Source organism: Dendrobates tinctorius, unplaced genomic scaffold, assembly GCF_039654945.1.
Source record: "Dendrobates tinctorius isolate UK_male_01 unplaced genomic scaffold, ASM3965494v1 ptg000063l, whole genome shotgun sequence".
Taxonomy (NCBI): domain Eukaryota; kingdom Metazoa; phylum Chordata; class Amphibia; order Anura; family Dendrobatidae; genus Dendrobates; species Dendrobates tinctorius.
In genome coordinates, this window is record NW_027361731.1 from 20878647 (window position 1) to 20905512 (window position 26866).

The following is a 26866-nucleotide window of genomic DNA, read 5'->3' on the forward strand; positions in this document are numbered from 1 at the left end:
GGCTGCTGCAGGCAGCGTGGTGTGGGTACAAGAGCCTCCTTAAGTTGTATTTGCTATCGCAGGCTTCTTGCATCTGTTTTACTGTTCTGCCTTCATACACGTTGACGCAGTGTGCACTCTAGCTTACAGCAAAAACTACCTTCTATCTTGCAAAATAAGCAGACAGTTCTCTGTAGTCTAACTTGTTTATTGTTGAAGAGTATAGAACAAGTGGTAAAACTATAAAGAATACAAACGACAAGGGTAAGTATTGGACAGATGATCACACAGTTAACACAATTACAGGAAGTATACAGTGTGATGCAAACTTTACATAGAAACACAATGGTGTCTAATTACATCTACTGAGCACTGGCTGCTATACAGCTAATAACATCTCTGTACAACACTGCATTGCAAGAAAAGACATTAATCTTACCAGATATGCTTTACCCGGATAACAAACTCAAGCTGGGGAGTTACAGGAGGACAAGTAAACAACGTGCGTCCTATGAAATACACAGAAGAAAATGGCATCTCCCTCATCCCAGATACATTGCTTCAATTCCACAATGCATCACCCTGTTAAATAGCTTTACAGCCTGTGTCTTTAAGACACAGCTATGAATTCAGCCACCACTAGATGGTGCTAACTAAACCAGCACATAATATTCAGAGGGCAGAACACCTGTATCAAGATTTTGAATGTGCTTTGTTTTTATCTTATTGAATTTTGTACTGTCCTGTTCATCCATAATGGTTTCTTTTTATTCCTGGACATTTTATTACCAGAGGGTATAAGTTTTTTGCAGGATTCTAGTAGCATTTCCTTAAAAATGCCCCATTTATATTCAATATCCCCTAGTTACCATGATGTTGTCCCAATCTGTACGATTAAGCTCCTCCCTTAATTTGTTAAAATCATCTTTCTTAAAGTTCCAGGTTTTGGCATTTGCCTTTCTGAATGTTTGATTGAAAATGACATTGAAACTTACCATGTTATGGTCACTGCTTCCCAAATGCTCCCCGACCTGTAGATCTGAAATTGTATCTGGTCTATGTGACAGAACCAGATCCAGCAGATTACCTCCCCTCGTCAGTTCATCAGCCAGCTGAGAGAGGTAATTGTCCTGAAATGTGGACAAAAAATTGTAGCTTTTAACACAACCAGAAGAGTCTATGTCCCATTGAATGTTTGGATAATTAAAATCACCCATTATAAGAACCCTATTACTGTTTGCTGCTCCTCCTCTACATTAGGAGACTTGTAGCAGACTCCAATTAGCAGCTTTCCATTATTACCTTCCCCATGTACATTTACACATAGTGACTCTACATTGCTGTAACTCCCCTCAAGGTCTTCCCTGTCATGGCTCTCGTTAAGCCAGTTTTCCGTAATGCCCACCACTGTGGGCATCGTGGAGGTGGATGCTTCTGAGTGGGCATTGGGAGCCATTCTCTTTCAAAGAACTGGAGAGAAGGCAATGTTACATCCTTGTGCATTCTTTTCTCGTAGGCTTACCCTTGCAGAGCGGAACTACAACGTGGGAAATAAGGACCTTCTTGCGATTATTCTGTCTTTAAGGAATGGAGGCATCATCTGCAAGGGGCCGCACAACAGATCAGAGTGCTGACCGATCATCGCAATTTAGAATTCCTCAGATCTGCTAAATGTCTTTCACCACGTCAGGCTTGGTGGAAAGCTGATGCTTTAACCCAAATTAATTCTGTGGATTCCGTACTTGGGTCCCTGCCCAAGACCATTTTATCGGATGCCAACTTCATTGGAGTAATCCATGAACCGGACCTGTGGATGGAGATCAATGAGGCCTATGATGGTGATGCAGTTCTTGTAAACCTGCCTGTGGATATCAATCTTGTCCTTAAGGGAGGCTTGTGGTTTCATGACGATATATCTACAATCCTGAGACTGTACGCTTGCAGATCCTCAAGTTGGTACATGACTCCAAGTTGGCTGGTCATAGGGGGTACAGAAGACACAAGAATTCCTGAGCCGATTTTTCTGGTGGTCAACTTGCACAAAGGATACGAAGGACTTGGTTCTCTCTTGCGAAGTATGTGCTCATTATAAGACTCCTCGTGCTTCTCCTACGGGTTTACTTCAACCACTACCGGTTCCATCTCGTCCGTAGGGCTCAATCTCTATGACTTCATTGTGGATATTCCTACTTCTGGTGGCATGAATATGATCCTAGTGGTGCTTGATCATCTGACTAAGGCTGCTCATTTTGTTCCTTGTGCCGGCCTTCCCTCAGCTAAGGAGACTGTGAACTTGGTGATACAGAATATTTTTCAGCTGCATGGGGTCTCAGATGAATTTATCTCTGACCATGGAGTACAATTCACCTGATTCTGGAAGGGGTGATGTTCTGCGCTTAATATTAATGTTTGTCTTTCTTCTGCACATCACCCTTAGATGAATGGCTCGCTTGGTCTGACCAATCAGACTTTGGATCAATATCTACTATGCTATGTATGCCATCTTCAGGATCATGGGTGGGAACTATTTCCTTTAGCGGAATTCTCCTACTGTCAAGGTGAAAATATATTTTCTTATATAACTTTTATATTTTTATACTGTGAAACAATAAGTTTTTCCTAATTGCTTGCTAATGCAAATGTAACTGTATTAAAGATGGCTGCCAGTGTTCACTTTCACTTAAATTCAGTGTCTAAAGAGTTAAGTTAAGTTTCATTTCTCCTAAAAAAGATAACTCAGGAATGTGAAGAAGGAGTAACCATCGGGAGACGTTTTGACGAATCAGAGAGAGACTGGACACTAGATGTATACTGCATAAACCCCGCCTAATGCACGCCTTCCCCTAACACTCAATATAGTATTGTGTATTTGTAAATAAAAGTCAGTTGTTGTACTGCTCCTGACAGGTGTGGATGCAGGACATTAGCTAAGACTGAATCAGCTGCGTGTCTGAGTCATTCTTAATCGGTACCAGATGTTTTGCGCTCGCACAATGATTTGGAATGACTGGTGAATGAGGATTCATTGTCGTTTACGACCCCGACAATTTGGAGCCCAACGGGGGGCGTGGACAGTGATCCGAGGCTCCTCTGGACCCATGCCTGGATGTCTGTGGATGATACCTGTAGTGGCTGACCTCGAGGACTGATCACCCTCCAAAACACGGTAAGTGAGATCATATACACTGTATGTGTCACACTTGCTAGTGTCTCAGCCGTTATTGGTTTGTCTGTGGTCTCCTTGGGTCTGAGGGGTGACCGGTCGAGTGGTGAGACCGAGTGCGATCCTGTGCCACGCTCTGAACCAGCAACTGAGAGACGTCGCATTCTGCGCGTCCTCGTGTACACCACACCTCCTCCACCGGTCATTGTACTCCATTCAACCACCCTACCCGTGACTATTGTCTAGTAGTGAAGTGGAGTGATAAATTGAGCTAGTTGCAGATTGTGGGGCAACCTAGAGGAAGGGATAGGAGACGCAGCCTCTGTGATATTGTACCAGCTAGGTAATTAAGACGTCCCGAGAAGGGACCACCTGTATTTCTGTGGAGGGCTCTCACTAGGAGACCGCCTCCCGACTGTTGGAATATCGTGGCAGGATAGTCTGTTAATCACTGCTGTTCAAGGTTAGGGAAAGGAAGTATTGAGCGCGAGGCTCTTTTCCTAGTACGTCGAACGTGAGGCTCCGTACTGTGGAACATCAGTGGTGATATCGCTACCAGTGGTTTTTCTGCAGAGAACCATAGTATTCTGTAAGAGTCATGCTGCGTATCTTAAAGCAGAAGAAGTCTGTGCCCCACAAGTTAGATGAGGATGCTGTGGAGGTCAAGGCAATAGTAGCGTCACGGGAAGGCAAGAAGGCAGTCAAGAATGTTGAGAGATTGTATAAGCATGTAGGATTGCCCTCGTCAGGGAGATTACAGCCGGCTATGTGGCATAATCTCATAGAGAACAAACGAGGCATGTTGAAAGATAAAGGATTGTTAGAACAAGCACAAGCTCATCTGCGAGTTGCGCGAGGCTTGAAGAATGAAGGATGGAAAGAGATTGATGGGGAACAGTCAGGGAAAGATACCTGAAGAAGGAAATCGGTTATGTGATATAATTGAGGATAGATATGGAAGTAGTGCAGCAAAGAACCTGGAAAAAGTATTAATCAAATCCAAAGTGCAAGATAGGCAGGCTGTGTGAATCCTTGTATATATGTCTATGAGAACCTCTGAATAAGATGAGAGATGAGTAATTGAGTATAAAAAAAAAAAAAAAAAATCAGTGAATGAGCACGTATGAATGAATCATCACACATCATTTTTGTGTCAAGAGATTTGTGACCTTTCTAGTTGTGGTGGAATCCTGGACAGATGCGTTATAGATATTTCAAATCTACATCTGAGACTGAATGAATTGAGTAATGATATAGTTCGTGTTATATGTGGCATTACATTGTAAAGTTTCCTGAATGCATTTGGCCAGAAAAAGGGCAAGGCATGGTTAATCTCATTATACAGTTATCTGCCCTTACAGTGAAATCCCGTGATTTTGAGTTTCTTTGTAGAAATTGATTTTGATAAGTCTAAAGAACTACAGAATTCTGTGAAGGACGACGCTGCATTCTGTTGGGAGGGGGGAAGGATGGAGCTGCGTAGTTTCTTCTCCCTTCGCTCTTATCTCTGCTGAGTGTGAGTTGTGCTCAAAATTCTCTGTAATTCTATCCGTAAGGTACACGCTGAAAGATTTGTGCATTTTAAAGCAACAGTACTTAATTGAAGATTGGAAGTTAAAAGTAAGATATGGTGCCTAATTTAGAAGGGAATTGTAAGTGATTGCTTGGTCATTAATGTGTTTGAACCTGCTTCTAGTTGTGTGATTGATTTGTATAGCAAATTGTGTCAAATTACAAGAGACAGAGAAGGAAGGAAGCAGTAAAACAAGTGGGACAAACATTGAAAAAGGCAAAAATACCAGAGTGTGAATGTTTGGATGTACAAAAAGGCACAGACAAGGGAAGAAAATAGCAAGTGAATAAATGATGCTTGAGAATGTGCAGCAGTATGGAAGGTGTATTATGAATGTTTGATTGACAAAGTGTAACCAGAGACCCAGACAAAACAGATGGACTTGTAAACACTGTGGTCAGACTCAGACAAATCCAGACTGAATAGCTACTTGTGTGACCTGTGCTACTGACCTAAGAGAATTGCACTAAATCCTATCCAGACAAGATCATAAGAAGCTGACATAATAGTGTGGATAGTGGGTAGTGGGGACATTGGCCCTTGAGGAGTAAGCTGACAGTAGACATCAGACGGCCAACCCCATCAGGACCTAGAAGTGTGACTAGAATAAGAAAGATACAGGTGTATTATCCCTGGAGCCCCTCTGATCAGCTAGCTTTGCTGAAGCAGCTGCCTGCCCCTGAAGACCAACCATTCCCGTTTTACAGACACATAAAGGAAGTACAGCAGACATATAAGTGTACCTGGGCAGACTTAGAGAGGTTGGTGAGTTTAAAGGCAGGTGACGCACTAGATCATATAATTAAGACACACAGATGTGACAAAGAATCAGGCTTGGGGCATGGATGATAAATCTGCACGATCTGGGGAGACGTACTGTGAGTCACTAAGACAATGGGCTGCAGTGGAACAATCAGAGCAGTCTGTACTCCTGACTAATGTGACACAGCAAAGAGGAGAGAGAGTAGAGATATACCTTGGACGGTTACAGCTGAAATGGGCAGACATGGGGTACATTTGCATAAATCCACTTGATGTTAGAATACTGGTGGATGCATTCATTGACGGTATGAACAAAGACTTACGAGACGCAGTACAGACAGCCAGACCTGAATGGAGACATGTAGATCCGAAAGACCTCCTTAAGGTAGCTAAAGAAATTGAGCAAACAAGGACAATAAAACGACCTGTCATGTATGCTGGAGCACAAGGAAAAAAGTGGAGACGTAATAGGAAAGGCATGTGAGATGACACTGACGTTTCTTTTGACAATCTATTCCCCACATGACATCCATGCCATACTCCTACAAGTTCAACCAAAACATCTGTCTATGGCCAGACAGCTCCGACTTGAGTGTGCTCTACTAATTCCTGAGTATGTCACTCCTCAAAAGATGTAACGTTCTGAATCCAGCCACCCTCCTGCCTGTGGATTCAGAAAAGGGGGAATTGGTGACCGTATTAGCGAGTGAGGAAGGATACTTTGACATGACGCATGAACATGTCTGCATAGAACTGATGAGTCAGGAGACAGTTGGGTTTGCACACATTCATGAAAAACCTGTTCCTAATGCAGACTTTGAGTTTCTTTTTTGTAGATGGCCCCAGATACCACCAGGATGGACGATTCTACACTGGATATGCAGTAGTATCCTCACATGAGGTAATCCGAGCGGAACCACTCTCTCCTCACATGTCGGCGCAGGAGGCAGAGTTGAAGGCACTCACTGAGGCGTGTAGAGCCGCTGCAGGTAAAGTCGCTAATATTTTCACAGATTCGAAGCCCATTAAAAATGCAGAGCTGGTGAAACAATTGATGGAGGCATTGATGTTACCAGTCCAGGTTGGCATTGTCAAGGTAAAAGCACACACAAAGGTGACTCCGTGGAGGTAGAGGGCAATAGAAGGGCGAACGAGGCTGATAAAATAGCACAAGGCGGCCTAGAGAGAGCAGTGGACGGTGGCGGGGAGTCAGCGTATTCCAGCCACATTGGGTCTAGATGTCCTGAAATCCCTCCAGCAAAAGGCTGCCCAAACAGAGAAGGTACACCGAGGGAGACTGGGAGCTGAGCTGAACTCAAATGGAGTATGGGAGAATAAGGATAAAATGTGCCCACCAAAGTCCCTGTTCCCAATCATGGCGCAAGCAGCACATGGCCCCAATCACACCTCAAAAAGTCACATGTGTGCCATGGTAGATGCCTTCTGGATCGCTCCTGGCTTCAGTTGCGCAGCCGCGAAACTTGTACAATCATGCCTCATCTGTGCACAGCACAACCCAGGTAAAACAGTAAAAGTCCCTAAGAAAGCGACACCTAGGCCTCTCTACCCGTTTCAGAGACGGCAGATTGACGACATACAGCTACCAAGGTAGGAGTGTATGCAAATATCCTAGTATGTGTAGATCTCTTCTCTGGATGGCCAGAGGCCTACCCGGTGAAAACGGCTACAGCTCGAGCCACTGCAAAGAAACTGGTGATGGAACTAGTACCACGATTCGGAGTCCCTGAAACAATTGAATCAGACAGAGGTACACACTTTACTGCTGAGGTAATGCAAAATGTAATGCAAATGATAGGTGTAGAACAAGCATTTCATACACCCTACCACCCACAGAGTTCAGGGAAGGTAGAGAGAATGAACGGGACACTAAAATTGAAAATACAGAAAACTATGGAACAAACCCATAGACCATGGCCAGAGTGTCTCCCATTAGCATTATTCTCAGTAAGGTACACACCCACGGGGAAAACTAAACTGTCACCCTTCGAGATACTGTTTGGAAGACCACCGAACACAGGGTTGTACTACCCACAGGTCTTAACACTCAATGTGGATAATTTGACAAGTTATGTAATCCAGTTGCAAAAGCATTTAACTCAAATGCATTCTCTAGTTTTCTCTTCCATTCCAGATCCAGATAGTGTGGAAGGAACTCACTGTCTACAACCTGGTGATTACGTATATGTCAAGAAACACTCCAGAAAGACCCTTGAACCCCGATATCAAGGACCTTACCAAGTACTCCTAACAACGCCTACTTCTGTTAAGTTGGAAGGACGACCAACCTGGATCCACGCATCGCATTGCAAACTAGCCACAGGAATTAACAAAGCATAAGAGTGCATAATGTTTTGGTTTGGTTTTGTTGCATTATCTGTAATAATGGTAGCTGCGTGGGACAATCTAAATTCTCCAATGTCCTTGAATAATAAGTTTATACAACATCATGAAAAATTACTAAATGATTGGTCAAAAGACACTCAGTCTCCAGCAGATTGCTGGATCTGCACACATTCACCAATATCGGCCACTAGTATTCCGTTCCTTGTTATTCCTGTGCCACCCGAGGAATTATTTGCCTGGACCAGTTGTTCTGATACACTCGCTAATAATGCCACAAATAATGTGAAGTTATGGAACACAACTGTTGGAATACCTATTGTGGGATGGGTAGGATACCCTTGGTGGCAGGGTAATCTTTCAGGAAGTAACACATACCTTCAATATCTGGCATATAAAGGGGGGGCTTGGGTACCCAGGAATAGAACTCGGTTAACCTACCTGGGGCAAATTCCAATGTATGGCCTACAAGTTAGTTTTAATGTAACTTCCCACTCTACTGATGCCTTCAAACCAATACTGCTAGAAAGAAGGTTGCATAACACGTCCTGGAAGTATTCCAATTTATTTCCCCAGGGCAATAATGAAACTTGTTTTAATATTTCAGGTAATATACCTTGCAACGAGTTATCTGGATATGAGAAAGGAACTCCCACCTGTGGAAATCCCGATGTAGGGTATTGTAGCCCTTTAGGACAACTTCCAAATTGGTGTATGCTTCAGAATGTATCTGCGTTCATAGATTTAGTTCATAGACTGGTATTACAACATTCAGCCCTATGGGACCTACCTAGTGACATGTACTGGGTATGTGGAGACAATGCATATAAATGGTTGCCAGTAGGGGTAAAAGGTGCTTGTACTCTGGGTCGTTTGACTCCAGCTACCTTTGTTATTCCGAATGACCAGTTGAATACTCAGAGCATACCTAAACACCACTGCCTGTGTCATGAATTTGTTGAAAGGTTTGAAGCCCACTGATTGCCCAGATTACGTCCCACTAATTCATAAGGAACCCAAACTAAAGGTCCCAGGAGAAGTAACTGTATTAGCTGACAATTACACCTGCTATAATTCCCACGACACCACAGGTACACCAGTAGGGATCTTCGAGACAGGTTTCTGCAAAGAGAATAGTTCTCTAGATACTGACTTGTTAATCAAACATACACAATATATGTATGACATTTATTGGTTATGTGGAGATGGTAAGCTCCGTCCTAGGTTGCCAAATGCCTGGACAGGCCAATGCACCCTTGTTAAACTAGCTATGCAGTTCAAGATTCTACCCTGGGATCCAAAGATACCTGATGAACCTACCAGGAAAAGGAGAAGCCTCGATCAGCTCCATATGAGTTATGAAGAAGATCCACTAGTATATATTGATGCTATTGGAGTGCCAAGGGGGGTGCCTGACCAATTTAAAGCCCAGAACCAGATCTATGCTGGCTTTGCTTCTATAATCCCACAGGTGCAGATTAATAAAAATGTTGAATGGATCAATTACATATATTACAGTGAACAAAGGTTTGTCAATTTCAGCCAAGATGCCTTCCAAGGTATAGTTGAAGAATTGGGCCCTAACACTAGAATGACACTCCAAAATCGACTAGCCCTTGATATGATATTAGCTGAGAAAGGAGGAGTTTGTGGGATGGTGGGAGAGGAGTGTTGTACCTATATCCCTCAGAACTCTGGAGTGAATGGAAAAACCATGATAGCCCTTAAAAAGATAACTGGGTTAGCAGCAGAATTGAAAACTAATGCTGGAGTAGACACATCTTTCTTTTCCGGCTGGTTGGGTGGACTCAAGGGATTCCTTCAACAAGCTTGTATAGTACTGATTGCCCTCCTTGTAATTGGATCAATAACTCTTTGTTGTGTTATTCCCTTGTATAAAAAGGTTATTGCCAAAGCAACTCCGACTGGCACCTTCCTCAATCAAGAAGTAGACCCACCAGAGTACGATGGTACTGATCTAGGGGAGATCCCTAAGTATATTCCCCTCAAGAGAGTAGACAAAACCCCCCATTCTCAGATGATGTTAAGAGACTTAGTTTAGGGACAGCGGGAGAACTCCATGTGAGGTTAGTGAAGGGTTCAGCTGCCTGGAGGCCTCTCGCTAGGGGAGAGCTTCTGAGGTGTCTGGATGAAGAAATCCACCTCCCCTTTTCCCATCACATGGACAGTCTCGAAGGATCTTTCATTAAGGGAAAAACTTAGTGTTTAGGGGGGATTGTCAAGGTGAAAATATATTTTCTTATATAACTTTTATATTTTTATACTGTGAAACAATAAGTTTTTCCTAATTGCTTGCTAATGCAAATGTAACTGTATTAAAGATGGCTGCCAGTGTTCACTTTCACTTAAATTCAGTGTCTAAAGAGTTAAGTTAAGTTTCATTTCTCCTAAAAAAGATAACTCAGGAATGTGAAGAAGAAGTAACCATCGGGAGACGTTTTGACGAATCAGAGAGAGACTGGACACTAGATGTATACTGCATAAACCCCGCCTAATGCACGCCTTCCCCTAACACTCAATATAGTATTGTGTATTTGTAAATAAAAGCCAGTTGTTGTACTGCTCCTGACAGGTGTGGATGCGGGACATTAGCTAAGACTGAATCAGCTGCGTGTCTGAGTCATTCTTAATCGGTACCAGATGTTTTGCGCTCGCACAATGATTTGGAATGACTGGTGAATGAGGATTCATTGTCGTTTACGACCCCGACACTACAATAATTCTCAGAATGCCTCCACTATGGTAACGCCTTTCTTTGCTAATCTAATCATCCGAGCATCTTTCCTAGATCTCCGTTGGATGTTCCAGTTCCAGCAGTGGAGGAGAGGTTGACTGCTTTGAGGGAGAATCTAGAAGTCCTCAAAGAAACATTAAATTCAGCACAGGAATGTTACAAGAGATCAGCTGATAGATTCCAGAAGCCAGCACCAATGTTTAAAGGTTGGAGACTCAGTGTGGTTATCCGCTAAGAATCTAAGACTGAACGTTCCTTCACAGAAACTGGGACAGAAGTTCATTGGTCCTTTCAAGATCAGCGGTATCATGAGTTCTGTGGCCTGCCATCTTAAACTGCTGAGGACTATGAAGGTACACCCAGTATTTCATGTCTTTCTTTTGAAATGTCTCTCCTAATAGCTTTTAGGGATGCATTGTGCCCCCTCCATGACCCATACTGGTAGGTGGGCAGGAGCACTTCTTGGTGGAGGAAATCATTGATTCCAGGATCCCCAGAAACCTACTCAGTATCTTATAAGATGGCATGGATATCCACCTGAGGAGGACTCTTGGGAACCCATTGCTGACATCTGTGCCCCACAGAAGATCCCTCAGTTCCATCAAATATACCCTGAGAAACCAGGTCCGGGATCGTCCTTAGGTCGCTGTTAAGGAGGGAGTAATGTCAGGACTCGGAATTCCCTGTTTCATCTGTGGTGCTTATTGCCCTTTTCCAAGATGGTGTCTGCTGCCTCACTTCTGCTCATGTGACCTGCCTTCCCTGTCTTTATAACTCTGGTTACCCTCCCAGTTAATGCTTGTGTATTCTGCTACAGGAAAGATGTTTATCTTTGTACCGTGTTAGCCAGTGGATAGAAAAATATTCAGGATTGAGAGTCCTCAGTAGTTGATACCTTTTAATGGCTAACTGAAAAGATGGTAACACATTGCAAGCTTTCGATGTCTAGCCTGATGAAGAGACCTGAGTAGTCTCGAAAGCTTGCAATGTGTTACCATCTTTTCAGTTAGCCATTAAAAGGTATCAGCTACTGAGGACTCTCAATCCTGAATATTTGTGTATTCTGCTTGAATTCCTGGCTTGTGTTGCAAGAGACTGATCCTCTCCAGGGAATCCGGCTCAGCCTTTCCAGCAAACCTTCCCAGCTCTCAGTGGTGCTCATGCTACAAGCTGTGCATTTGTGTTTCTCTACATCTGCTTCAGCCTGCCTGCTTAGGACACGTAAGCTCGGCCCGCTTCAGCTATCTTGTTGGTATTCGGTGCCAGTATATTTGACTGTTCTGGACTCTCAGCTCTGCCCTGTTTCAGGGACTCTTATTCTGAGACTGCCAGCCCTGTTTGAACTGTGTCTTCTGATCAGCATTCCCCAGTCTGTGCCTCGCCCATGAGACTGTGCTTGCAGCAGCGCTGTGTAAGAACTGCTTCTAATATCATCCCGTTAGCTCTGTTTGGTTGAACTGTTGCCCACGTGCTGCACCTACGTTTATTCATATAAATACAGCCTTTGCTTGCAGTATACGAACGGCTTCTAATATCATCCCGTTTGCTGTGTTTACTTGAATATCATCCCGTTTGCTCACGCTCTGCACCTACGTTTGTTTAATACAGACTTGACACCGTACTGCTTCTGTTGCCTTATTGTCTCAAGCCAAGAGATTCCTGAGTGTACCACTATAATTGTTACAACCACATCATGTTCCGTTACCGTCATTAGAGTCTCCAGTTCATCCATTTTGTTTGCTAGACTTCTTGCATTTGCCAGCAGACATTTAATATTCTTAGCACATTTGTTCCTCCTATTCAGATCCCTGCTTTCCTTACATATCCCAGCCCCCCTAAATTCCCATTTACCCCTACTGCCTCCCTCGCTCTGTCTACTCTATCTATTCCCTTATTAGAACAACCACCGTCCCTCCCCCAGATCCTAGTTTAAAAGCTCCTCCATCCATCTTACCATTTTTGCTCCCCTTTGAGGTGCAGCCCGTCCCTACTGTAGAGCCTGTAGCTTACAGAGAAGTTGGCCCAGTTCTCCAGAACCCAAACCCTTCCTTCATGTACCAATTTCTAAGCCACTTATTTATCTCTCTAAGCTCCCGGTGCCTATTTATTGATGCTCGTGGCACTGGCAGTGTTTCTGAAAACACCACCTTGGAGGTCCTGGCCTTCTGCTTCTCTCTTAGTTCCCTAAAATCATTCTTAAAGACCTTCCACCTCCCATGGACCATGGCCGCTGGGTTTTCCCCAGCCCCACCCAGCAATCTGTCTATTCCATACACAATATGTTCTGGGCTTGCATTCCTAATATCAGCCAAACAGGTATATTTATTAGGTTGTGCCAGATCAGGACTGGGCTCCTTGGCACTTTTCCCCCTACCCCTTCTTGTAACATTTACCCAGCTGCTTACTACTCTTCCCTGATCTTCCCCACCTCCACCCTCCTCCATATCACTGGCCTCAGCCGGCACAAGCTCGGTGAGCTCTAAACTCCTCTCCAGGTTAGCAATGCTCCTGAGTGTTGCCAGCTGCACATTTAGATCCATTACCTGGGCTTCCAAACATGTAACTCGCTTGCATCGAGTGCAGACATATTCACCCTCAAACGGCTGTTCAAGGCATGAATACATCTCACAAGACGCACACCTAGTGGCATTGTCCATGGAGCACATATCCAATGGGGATAACAGTACAGATAAAAGCAGAAAAAATCAACAACTGAAGCTAGTAAGTAAAACACCAAACTATGCTCTTGTGTTAGGACCCCGTCACACATAGCGACTCACCAGCTATCCCGACAACGATATCAACGTGTCAGGATCGCTGGTGAATCGCTATGTGATCGCTGGTGAGCTGTCAGACAGCTTCACCAGCGATCAGCACAGCGACACCGAGCGCGCGGCGTCGCTGTGTTCGTTAGTTACCAGCGCGCTGATGCAGGGAGCTGGTAACTAACGTACACATCGGGTATCTAAGGGACGCCTGTCCCTTGGATACCCGATGTGTACGTTAGTTACCAGCAGATCGCTGGTCTCCCGCCTGTCACACGCAGCGATGCATGCTGGCCAGCGGGAGACCAGCGACCAAAGAAAAGTCCAGAGGTTTCCCAGAGCGATCAGCGATAACGGCATGGGGGCCGGTCGCTGATCGCTGTCACACACAGCAATCTCGATAGTGAGATCGCTATGTGTGACGGGGCCTTATAACTATGAAATTGCATTTAACTATGGATTTATCTGCAGCCTCGGACTTAGGCTGGTTTCACATTTGCGTTTTTTAGCGCTGGAAAAAAACGCATACCTGCGCATGCGTTTTTTCCCCTATATTTAACATGGGTGCGCATACCTGCGCGCTGGTAAGCGCATGTATGCGATTTTCATGCGCTGCGTTTTTTTGGGGTGTGCGTTTGGATTTTCCAGACGCAGCATGTTGCATTTTTTGGCCCTGCAAAAAAGCGCATGCGCACATATGCGCACGTTTTGCGCTAAAAATGGCCATTATAGCCTATGGATGCGCATACATGCGCACTGGCATGCTCATGTATGCGTTTTTTTGCACATGCGTTTTTTTTTTTAACCATGGAATTTAGGGGTTTAGGGTTAGGGTTAGGGTCAGGGTCAGGGTTAGGGTTGGGGTTAGGGTCAGGGTTAGGGTTAAGTATGGTTTGGTTAAGGGTCAGGGTTAGGGTTGGGGTTAGGGTCAGGGTTAGGGTTAAGTATGGTTTGGTTAAGGGTCAGGGTCAGGGTCAGGGTTAGGGTCAGGGTTAGGGTTAAGTATGGTTTGGTTAAGGGTTAGGGTCAGGGTTAGGGTTAGGGTTAGGGTCAGGGTTAGGGTTAGGGTTAGGGTTTAGGGTTTGGGTTAGGGTTAAGTATGGTTTGGTTAAGGGTTAGGGTCAGGGTTAGGGTTAGGGTCAGGGTTAGGGTTAGTAAAGTCATGGTTTGGGTTAGTGTGAGGGGCCAACTAATGTTGGAAAAAAACACAAACGCGGTAAAAACGCACTAAAAACGCATACAAACGCATAAAAACGCTGCGGTTTTTTCATGCATGCTCATAAAAATGCTTGAAAAAAACGCAGCAGTTGTATGCTTTTGTATGCGTTTTTTCAATGCGTTTTTTTGCGGGAAAAACGCGCTGCAAAAAAAAAAGCAAGTGTGAAACTAGCCTTAACAGCCCTCACTCCGCCCATAAGTGACCCCATTTTACAAGACACACCTTTCAATGAATATATGGGTGCAGTGATCATATTGACTCCACAGGTGTGTCACAAAATTTTATACCATTTGACAGGGAAGAAAAAATAATTACATTTTTACCACAAAAATTCTGTTTTAGTATTGCTTAGCCATATGGCGAGACTCAGGAGGGACGGAGCGCTATTTTCCTCCTGGAGTGCAGATTTTTCGAGAATTGTTTGCAGGCTCCATATACAGAGACACTAAGTGCTAGTGTCAGGAACACCGCACTGCACTTGCTCACTGTGCCAGTGCGGGTGTCCTGAGTACAGAGACAGTACTCACAGATACCTGTGGAGCAGGGCAGCAGAGGTGTCGATGCGTGCTTCAGAGTATCAGGACCTGAAGCACATGACAGCGGGGGGCGTGGCCTAAGCTCCACAGATCTAGGAGCTGCAGGGAAACTCCTAGAAAGGTAACTACGGGGCAATGTTACCAAGGGGCATAGACAGAGACAGAAACCAGACGAAGCCAGGGTCAAAGCACCAGATAGCAATACAGTACCACAGGGTTTAGACAGAAAGGATAGTCAGGACGTAGCAATAGGTCAGAAAACCAGAACGGGCAATAGACGGTACAATAGGGACAAACTGTAACGGAGTAACGATAGCCAAGCCAGGAGGTCAGAACCGGAGAAGACTGTAGTACCAAAGCGAGAGACGGAGTACAGAGTGAGGGAACAGGCCGGGTCATACACGGGAAGCAAACAAGCAACGTAGAATACACGCACACCAGGGGTCAGACACACCAGAACAACAGTATAGCTGACAGAGAACCCTGGTAAAGAGTGAGTATAAATACCCCTCCCAGATCCAGAAAGAGGCCACGAACACTTAACCCTGTGAGTGCAGGGCAAGAACCCTGTTCAAACCATGACAGTACCCCCCTCTTAATGGGGGGCCACTGGACCCCCAGGCTTGTCTGGGTATCTGGCGTGGAAAGCCCGCACCAGACGATCAGCATGCACCGAACTGGCCGGAACCCATGACCGATCCTCCAGAGAGTACCCCTTCCAGTGTATCAGATACTGGAGTCTCCGGCGCACCCACCGGGAGTCAACAATGCGCCCTACTTCATACTCCAGCTGCCCCTCTACCAGCACTGGTGGAGCATTTGATGAGGGATCCTCTCTCACCGTCCCCACAGGCTTTAACAGGGACCTGTGGAAGACATTAGAAATTTTAAAGGAGGTGGGCAGCTGCAGTCGGTAGGCTACTATGTTAACAACCTCCACAACTTTGTATGGGCCAATAAACTTGGGGCCCAGCTTTATAGAAGGTATCTTAAGCTTGATATTGCGGGTGGATAGCCACACCTTCTCCCCTACTGCAAATGCTGGACCTGGCCCCCTCCTCCTGTCAGCAAACCGCTTATAGTTTTCCTGGGCCTTGGAAATATTCCTCTGAACCTCCCTCCAAAGAATTCTAAGACGTTGTGTCACATCCTCAGCACCAGGACAACCTGAATCCATACGGGAAAACTCTCCAAAATGTGGGTTAAAGCCATAGTTGACCTGAAAAGGAGACTTCCCAGTAGACTGACTCACACGACCGTTGAATGCAAACTCTGTCATGGGCAATACCTCACACCAGTCCTCCTGCCTGGAAGAGGCCAAGCATCTCAGAATCTGCTCCAACGATTGGTTCGTGCGCTCCGTCTGTCCATTAGACTCTGGGTGGTAGGCAGAGGAGAAGGACAACGAAATCCCCAGCTTTTTGCAAAAAGCCCTCCAGAACCTGGCTACAAATTGTACCCCTCTGTCTGACACCACATTCATAGGCACTCCATGTAACCTAATTATATGCTGCATAAATAAGCGGGCCAGGGTTTCAGCAGATGGTAACGCGGGGAGAGGTACAAAGTGAACTTGTTTTGAAAACCTATCCACCACCACCCATATCACCGAGTTGCCCCTGGAAGGAGGAAGATTTGTGATAAAATCCATGGACAAATGTGTCCATGGTCTATCTGGAATTGGCAAAGGCACCAATTCCCCGCCCGGCCGGACCTGAGAACTTTTAGAACGAGCACACACCCCACATGCAGTCACAAACTTTTTAATATCTGTTACCATAGAGGGCCACCAGAAATCCCTCGCAATTGCTCCCCGGGTAGCTGCAATCCCAGGATGAGCACTCAACACAGAATCATGAAATTCCTGCATAAGTCCGAGACAGAAACGTTCCGGTACAAACAATTTACCCGGGGGTTTACCACCAGGAGCCCGAGCCTGGGCCTCCAAAATCCCTCTCTGTAACTCAGATGAGATTTCGGCCACCACTACTCCTGGCTGAAGAATGGAGGAGGGAGGTTCTGGAGGGGACACCGAATCAAAGCTTCGGGATAAGGCATCAGCCTTGATGTTTTTAGATCCCGGGCGGAATGTGATGGTAAACTGAAAACGAGAAAAAAAAAGTGCCCACCGAGCCTGTCTGGGGGTCAATCTCTTGGCAGACTCGATATAGGCCAAATTTTTGTGATCAGTGATGACTGTAATGGGATGAACAGACCCCTCCTTGAAATGCCTCCATTCTTCAAAAGCCAACTTTACCGCCAACAACTCTCTATTGCCGACATCGTAATTTCTATCGGCAGAGGAAAATTTTTTAGAGAAGAAGGCGCAAGGCCTCAGGTTAGTAAAGGTAGGAGGGTCCTGAGACAAAACTGCCCCCACCCCCACTTCCGAGGCGTCAACCTCCACGACAAAAGGTCTTGAAGGGTCGGGTTGTACCAATACAGGGGCTGAAGAAAAGCACTTTTTTAATGTCATGAAAGAGTTTTTTGCAGCTACAGACCAATTTTTTACATCAGCTCCCTTGAGAGTGAGGTCCGTTAGAGGCTTTACCACCTGCGAAAAGCCCTTCATAAATTTCCTATAAAAGTTGGCAAAGCCCAAAAATCGTTGCAACCCTTTCAAGTCATGAGGTTGCACCCACTCCGTAACAGCCTGGACTTTCTTAGGATCCATGCGGAACTCCTCCCCTCACACAATCAACCCCAGAAAGGATACTTCTTGCATGAAAAATGAGCATTTTTCCAGCTTGGCATACAAATGATTCTCCCTCAGTCTCATGAGAACCATCCGCAAATGGTGCAAGTGAGATTGACTGTCCACCGAGTACACCAGAATGTCATCCAAATAGATAACCACAAAACGACCGATTAAATCAGAGAAAATTACATTAATAAAATTCTGAAAAACAGCAGGAGCGTTGGTGAGACCAAAGGGCATAACCAAGTTTTCGAACAGCCCTTCAGTTGTTAGGAATGCTGTTTTCCATTCGTCCCCTTCACGGACTCATAAGGTTATATGCCCCACGTAAATCCAGTTTAGAGAACCACTTGGCCCCAGTGAGTTGGTTACATAGATCAGGAATTAGGGGGAGAGGGTATGTATTTTTCACAGTAATTTTGTTTAATTCCCGAAAGTCGAGGCACGGCCGCAAACCACCATCTTTTTTCTTAACAAAAAAGAAGCCCGCTGCCACAGGTGAAACAGAAGGCCTAATATGCCCTTTGCGGAGACTCTCAGTAATGTACTCCTTCATGGCTAGACGTTCGGGCCCGGACAAATTGAACAGGCGAGCCTTGGGTAACTTGGCTCCAGGGAATAGATTAATGGCACAATCAAAGGGTCTATGTGGTGGTAGCGCCTCAGCCTCACTTTCAGAAAATACGTCTTCAAAATCTTTCAGGCACTCCGGAATACCTTCCAGATCGACAGACGACACTGACACAGATTTTACTGGGGTGACAAGGGTTGTCAAGTTACAACATAGACCATTAGCCATACAACCCCACTGAATGATCTCCCCTGTGACCCAGTCAATAGTAGGATTGTGACGTTGAAGCCAAGGCATACCCAGTATCAGTCCAGCCGGCATATTATTTATGACAAAACATCTTAATTTTTCCACGTGAGTGGAACCCACTTTCAGAGAAAAGGTATCAGTCATGAAACAAATTCCCTCCTGGGTGATAGGAGAAGAATCAATTGCCACGATTTTAACAGGATCTTTTAACCTGACTGTCCCTATCTTATGAAAAGTCACAACTTTGGCATCGATCAGATTAATAGAAGAACCACAGTCAACAAAGGCGGTAGTCCCAACCGGACCGCCTGTAAGTTCCAGTTCCACCGGAAGCAGAATTTTAGTAAGCGAGTAAAAGGGTACCTGGGAGTCTGGGCAACCTCCTCGATTGTTACCCAGACTCAGTCGTTTTCCTGACGGCTTCACTGAAGAAGGGCAAGAAGGACAGTTCCTTCTCCAATGTCCAGCGGATCCACAGTAAAAGCACAATTGGTTGTTTCTTCGGTGTCTCCTCTCTTTTTCCTCCAATGACGTGGCACCAACCTCCATGGGCTCAGTACTAGATGCAGAGTCTCTCAGATTGGAGAATAAAGGGGTCTCCTGCAGCATGACCCCTCTTGTCCGCAGCCTACGGTCCATGCGGACAGCCTGGATCATAGCGTCCTCCAAAGAATCCGGTGGAGAATGAAGGGCTAGGGCATCTTTCAAACGTTCGGACAGGCCTCTACAGAACAAACCCCGGAGGGCAGCGTCATCCCAGGAGACCTCCGCTGCCCAGCGTCTGAACTCAGAGCAGAACCATTCAGCAGAGTTCCTTCCCTGTGTCACACTCATCACCATATCCTCTGCCAGACGCACTCTATCAGGCTCATCATAAATGTGCCCCAGAGCCTCAAAGAACAAATTCACAGACATGCGTTCAGGAGCAGAGGAAGAGAGAGAGAAAGCCCATGCCTGTGGAGCCCCCCCCGAAGTAGGGAAATGACGACCCCCACCCTCTGGAACTCATCCCCGGAAGAGCGGGGCCTCAGAGAAAAAAAAAGCTTGCATCCTTCTCTGAAAGACCTGAACTCCTTTTTATCCCCTGAGAAAAGGTCTGGCAATTTGACCGGAGATTCTGGGAATGCTAATGACACATCTCTATCCCCAGCACAAGAATCTCCTGTAGCGGCAGCCCCCTGTACCTTATCCACCAACTGTTGCTGGGTCTGGGCCATCGTGCGCTGTTCCACATTAAGTTTGTGGAACATTTGGGTCAGGTGCATGACCTGATCAGCCAAGGCTTGTATGGGATCCATGAGGATAACACACTTTTTTTTTTTTTCCCTCAGAGGGGGAAAAAAAAAATTGAAATGGTCAGCTATAATGTCAGGAACTCACTGTGCCAGTGCGGGTGTCCTGAGTACAAAGACAGTACTCACAGATATCTGTGGAGCAGGGCAGCAGAGGTGACGATGCGTGCTTCAGAGTATCAGGACCTGAAGCACATGACTGCTGGGGGCGTGGCCTAAGCTCCACAGATCTAGGAGCTGCAGGGAAACTCCTAGAAAGGTAACTACGGGGCAATGTTACCAAGGGGCATAGACAGAGACAGAAACCAGACGAAGCCAGGGTCAAAGCACCAGATAGCAATACAGTACCACGGGGTTTAGACAGAAAGGATAGTCAGGACGTAGCAATAGGTCAGAACACCAGAACGGGCAATAGACGGTACAATAGGGACAAACTGTAACGGAGTAACGATAGCCAAGCCAGGAGGTCAGAACCGGAGAAGACAGTAGTACCAAAGCGAGAGACGGAGTACAGAGTGAGGGAACAGGCCGGGTCATACACGGGAAGCAAACAAGCAACGCAGAATACACGCACACCAGGGGTCAGACACACCAGAACAACAGTATAGCTGACAGAGAACCCTGGTAAAGAGTGAGTATAAATACCCCTCCCAGATCCAGAAAGAGGCCACGAACACTTAACCCTGTGAGTGCAGGGCAAGAACCCTGTTCAAACCATGACAGCTAGAAGAAAGTACGGTAATCCCATTTTGGAAATTATACCCTTTTTGAAATGTATCTACAGGTAAAGTGACAATTTTGACTCCATGGGTATTTTCCAGAAACAGACAGCAGTGGATGTTGCTTAGTGAAAATTGAAAACTGCCATTGTGGTGCCCGTACATTGTAGTGCCCAGTACGTTGCAGTCACCAGAATGTGGCAGTACCTAGCTCATGCTTCTGTAGACACTGTAGTGTCAAGGTAGCACGCTGTGCAGTGTTGAGGCAGTGACACAGCCAAGTTCCAACACAAATGTCTCTTTAATGTGTTACTTCACAGCATAAAATGTCCAATTCATATAAGTGCATAGCATTAATATCCAGTTCACACAAGTGCATAACATTAATGTCCACTTCACAGCACTACATAGTACCCAGTATCCTCCAGATCGCAGTCAGGAACTATATCCTCCAGTTTGCAGCTGTTAAACACGCTAGTCAATCTCCTTCGGGCACAGGAAAGTCTACCTCCGATTCACCGCCTGGTCCAAGACAGTCCACCTCCAAGACCATTTGCCGTGGATGACTGCACCGCTTTGTATGCTGTGAGTGCCAGGCTATTCAGCTGCCTTAGCCATTTGGCTCCCCTGGCTTGTGTTGCCTCACACAGGTGGAGCTCTGCAACGCCGACTGTTCTGCACACTAGCAAGCACCAACTGACTCTGGCCCTGATACACCCAAACCCTTTACTGCAGGTATTTTAACTGGGATCCATGGCCTTCAGCCACATGGAAAACCTGGGCCTGGAATGAAACAGACTGCATGACTACCATCCTGCAGTCTGTTTCAAAATACAAGAACTCCAGAGCAAGTTTTCCCAACTCTGCCCTGGACACTAGCATGCCCAAGACTAACACTTATTTTTAATCTTCATTGAAATCACAGCTATGCCTGTGACTGCATTGCACTCTCATGGCCTCCATATGCCTCTGTGCGCATCCTAGGGTTAGTACACAGTGACCCCTACCTCTGACATCAGTCACTGCCTCACCAATGTAATCACAACTACGTATGTGACTGTAATGCACCCCCATGACCTCCATACGCCTCTGTGTGCATCCTGGGGAGAACACACAGCGACCCCTACCTGTGACACCGGTCACTGCCTCGTATATACCCCTCTCTGTTCAAACCTGTGGGGTTGAACACTTGTCATCCAACATGGGCGGGTGACAGGGCATCCGCATGACCGTTACATCCCCGACCGAGATGATACTGAGAAACCAAAGTAGGGACCGAACAATTGGTTGACACTCATTCCTCCTCTTTGCATTTCTCCTCCATACTTCTTAACAGGACCACCCACCGCCCCATCCGCTGTTGCAGTGATTTTCAACCTTTTTTGAGCCACGGCACACTTTTTATACGTAAAAAATCACGGGGCACACCACCAACCAAAATGGCACAAAATGACACTAAAACAGTACATATTATACATATAGTTAATAATATAGATTCTAAATGTATTTTTACTCACTCAGTGTGAAACCTGGGCCTGTTTCGATAAACACAAAAGGGATATCCTGGCAGGAATGGTGGAAAGACACACACGAAGCTCTTCCTCAACAGTTCTCAGTCTCTCCCTGTTTTTAGTTTTTATCGCAGTCAAGCTTGAGAAGCCCAGTTCACATAGATATGTGGTCGAAAATGGGAGCAATGTCAAAATAGCTTTGTTGGCCAGAATGGGGAACTCCTTGGCAACAGATAACCAAAAACTGTGCAAAGGAAGATCAGCAAACTTTAGCTTTAAACCGCGGTCTTGCTTCAGTTCAATGAGTTCCTCTTGATCCTTTAAAGTCATGTCCTTTCCAGCAACGGATAATGAGCTGTATGGGTCCCTAACCCAGTCAAGGCATTCTGTGAAGGTTGAAGAGAAATAAAACGATAACTTCTCCTCAAGAGTTTTCAAATGTCTGCCAATCACCTCGCACATTGCAGCAGTGTTGTCATCATGCAGTTTCTCGGTGAGTGGGAACATCTGAAGGTTGCCACCCTGCACATGTTGCTGCCAGAGCTGCACCTTTAAACGGAATCCGTTCATTTTATCAGCGCTTGTAAGCAGGTTTTCATTTCGGCCTTGCATCCGTGTGTTTAGTTCATTCAGATATTGAAATATATCAGCCAGGTATGCCAGCTTTGCACACCACTCATCACTTGCAAGCAGCTTTGAATAATCGGACCTCTCGTTTGTCAGAAATATTTTAAGTTCCTCTCGCAACTCATACACACGGGCCAGCACTTTGCCGCATGACAGCCACCTGACCTCCGTGTGGAGCAATAAGATTTTATGTTCCGCTCCCATTTCTGTACACAAAGACGCAAATAAGCGACATCTCAAAGGTCGCGTCTTCACAAAGTTCACTATGCGCACAACATCATCCAACACAGGAGCTAGATCTGCTGGTAAGGTCTTTGCAACGAGGGCCTCACGGTGCAAGAAACAGTGGGTAACAAGAACATCTGGGTTTCTTTCTTTAACCCTACTTACAAAGCCTTTGATGCGCCCGACCATGGCTGCGGCTCCATCAGTGCAGACACCTGTGCAGTTTTCCCATGTAAGCCCACTTTTATCAAGATATTCCGATGTGACCTGGAATATTACCTCTCCTGTTGATTTTTCTGGCAGTGCCTTGCAAAATAGGAAGTTTTCTCTAATGGCTTCTCCATCCACAAAACGCACATTGGCCAACAGCTGACAATGTCCACTGATATCCGTCGACTCATCAAGTTGCAAGGCAAATTTCTTACTGATGCGCACCTTTTCCAAAACAACAGTTTCAATGTCCGCAGACATGTCATCAATCCGTCTGGCAATTGTGTTATCAGAGAGAAGCACTTTAGCTATCTCTTTGGCTGCGTCAGGGCCAAGCATCTCATTTACAATAGCTTTACAAGCTGGCAGTATTAATGTTTCTGCCACAGTGTGGGACTTTTTTGATTTAGCTATGAGTTCAGCAACAAGGTAGCTAGCTTTGAGGGCTCTCTCATTTACCTTTGTGCTTTTTCTCAAAAAAGTTGCCCCTTTCTCATTGTTTGTACGTAAGCGTACAAAATACTCCATCGGCTTGTTTTGAACGGAAGGGTGTTTCGTTTGGAGATGGCGTTTAAGCTTGCTTGGCACCATGGCGCTATTCATGGTAAGCTTCTCACCACACACCAAGCACAGTGGTGTTGGTGCTGTCGCATCCCCAGCGGAAGTAAATCCAAATGAAAGATAGCTTTCACTGTATTGCCTTGAGCTCACTGTCTTGTCTTTTTTCTTTTGTCGACCTCTCATACTAGGGCCTTCATCTGGGTTAGAATTGTGTCCAGGGTCCTGTTCGGCATTTGCCTTTTCCATTCTCAAATACTTCTCCATCACTGCTGAGATAGTGTGCGCAGCCACACACTAAAATAGAAGAGTATTACATTATCTGCCACACTTAAACTTTAAGTCTTAAAGGACCTCTGCCAGGCATATTTCACTCTTGAGGGCTTAAAAAGCAGCTCTTGTGGTGATAAGAAGCCGATTTAAAACCCCCAAGAGTGAACTTCGTGAGAGCTGTATGTGTGTAATAATGACTTATATTACTACGGTCTGCATTTCCTGCTTGAATTGACACTAGTGACGTAGCACTCAGCTTTCTCTATAAGTAGAATAGAGCCGGCTGCAAAGTGCTACGAGCTACGCCACTAGAGTCAATTCAAGCAGGACATGACTGCTGAAGACCGGCAAAATATCATTTATTATTCCACACATACAGCTCTCACGGAGTTCACTCTTGGGGGTTTTAAATCAGCTTCTTATCACCACAAGAGCTGCTTTTTAAGCCCTCAAGAGTGAAATATGCCTGGCAGAGGTCCTTTCAATAAATTATTTATTTAAAAAAAGTTAAATAAAAAAGGATAACCCCCTCATATATACAATCCCATGTAACCTCATACATACAGTCCCATGTATTCCCATATATATATATACAGTCCCATGTAAAGTCATACATACAGTCCCACGTATATGAGCCACATAATTATCAGCATATACCATAAATAGTATATGAGCTGGCGCTTGTACTCCAGCCTCATGGCCATAGTATTTCTCATTGTACCCCTTTATATTGCAGTATATGAGCCACATAATTATCCCCTTCTTTTAGTAATATGCCCCATCATTATCCCCTTCTTTTAGTAATATGCCCCATCATAATCCCCTTCATGTAGAAATTGCCCATTCCACTACCTCCATCATTTCCTTCTCCCCACCACCCCATTATTGCCCTTTCGACAACCCCATCATTGCCCTCTCCCCACCACCGACTTCTTATCACCCCCATCACCGCCTTCTCCATTGCCCTCTCCCCATCACCGCCTTCTCCATGACTCCCATCATTGCTTCTCATCACATCCATCAACTCACCTACACACACACACATACACACACCTCTCACCTAGACACACACACACACACACACACACACACCCCTCACCTCTCCTCACCGGCAGCTTCCTCTCACTGGCACAGCAGCCGCGGGGCTGAATGATGATGTCATCCAGCCGCGCCGCTGACTGCTGTGTCAGGGAGGAAGCGACACAGGAACACGGGACTGCTGCCTCTCCGACCCGCCGCCCTGCTTGCCTCCATATGGCTAATTTGCATCGCATGTAAATTAGCCATGCGGACACGCGGCACACCCGACCATGTGTCGCGGCACACTAGTGTGCCGCGAAACACTGGTTGAAAACCACTGCTCTGTTGCAGTTGACATGCCCACTTTCCTGATTAACCTTAGATTTGGGCTAGTTTTGGGGGGTCTCAACTTTATTTCCCAAAGTTCTTTTTATTCCTGCATCTCTGCATGGAACCCTGGAACTGAGCTGTCCCAAACTTACCAGGGGACATTTCCAGCTCGGGGGTTCAATGGGGTCTCCACGACCTCTCCTGCCACAACCTCTAGGAGGAACCTATCGGCGTAACACTCTGTCCCTAGATTGGTCACCCCTATGGCAGGTATCCCTGACTCGGGATGTTTGGGTTCTGAACCCAGAATATTTGCCAATTTACCATGGGAGGGTTAACCCTGGTCTCCGACAGGGACCAGAACAGTGGCAAGTCTCTTCCCAACACAGTCCCAAATTGAATGGTTTTTACCACTGCCACCACATGTTTAATGTCCCCACATGGTGTGGAAAAGTTAACCTCTGTGGTTGGGTTCTCCCGGATTTCCCCATGGATACCCATCACCTCCACTTTCCGTCATTTGGGGTTGTCCCAGGCAACAAGGGACCCATGGACCAAAGTCACTATGCTCCCCGAGTCCAGGAGAGCATCCAATTGGCACCCATTGATGAATACTGGGCACAGCTGTGGTTCGCCACTATCAGTGCCCGTAGTGGCAGTACAGACTGGCTGGACATACATAGACACACAGCGAGTACACCCGCAGTCCATTGGTTTAGATGTCAGAGGGCAGTTGACAGTCACATGTTCAGGCCGTTGACACCACCAACACTTAAGAACTGCAGCATGACTAGACCTTGGAGGAGCTTTAGGGTATGTGCACATGCTGCGGATTACGCTGCGGATTTTTCTGCGCGGATTTGGCTAAATCCACAGGTCAAATGACCTGCATTTTACCTGCGGATTTAGTGCAGATTTTGTGCGGATTTCCTCTGCGTTTTCCTATAGAGGAGCAGGTGTAAAAACGTTGCAGATCCGCAAAAAGTATTGACATGCTGTGGATTTGAACCTGTGGAAAAATCCGCATGTGCACAGCGTTTTTGAAAATAGGTAGACTTGAATGGTACTGTAAACGCAGCAGAATCTGCTGCGGATCTGCAGGGCTAAATCCGCTGCGAATCCGCAGCGTGTGCACATACCCTTAGGGAAAATGTGAGTTTTGTCACCCTCACTTTGGGTTACCCCCTCATCATGGGCTTGGTCCTGGTTAGCCCCAACAGTGTTTTTTTGGACTTTTCCCATGCTCCGGTACAAAGTCTTGAGTGGCTGTATAGCGCTCAATCAATCCTACCAGCTGGTCCAGAGTGCTCAGGTTGCCTTGCCCCACCCAATGCTGCTGGGCAGCCGGCAGAGCCCTCACCAGTCATTCGACCACCACTCTCTCTACCATCTGGGCCGGGGTCAAAGTATCAGGCTGGAGCCATTTCTCCACCAAGTGCAATAAGTCAATCGCCTGAGACCTGATGGGAC

At 45.9% G+C, this 26866-nt stretch overlaps 2 protein-coding genes across 2 annotated transcripts; one reads left to right on the forward strand and one right to left on the reverse strand.

Moving 5' to 3' along the window:
- The first annotated feature begins 4836 nt into the window (after positions 1-4836).
- On the forward strand, positions 4837-10180 carry LOC141094329 (endogenous retrovirus group PABLB member 1 Env polyprotein-like). The gene is made up of 2 exons (XM_073580166.1): positions 4837-7837; positions 8446-10180. Exon 2 carries the CDS (start codon positions 8788-8790, stop codon positions 9898-9900), a length of 1113 nt encoding a protein of 370 aa, XP_073436267.1. The 5' UTR covers positions 4837-7837; positions 8446-8787; the 3' UTR covers positions 9901-10180.
- An 11979-nt stretch (positions 10181-22159) lies between these two features.
- LOC141093973 (zinc finger BED domain-containing protein 5-like) lies at positions 22160-24523 on the reverse strand. The gene has a single exon (XM_073579645.1). The coding sequence runs from the start codon at positions 24038-24040 to the stop codon at positions 22160-22162; it is 1881 nt and encodes a 626-aa protein (XP_073435746.1). The 5' UTR covers positions 24041-24523.
- Positions 24524-26866: the final 2343 nt, after the last annotated feature.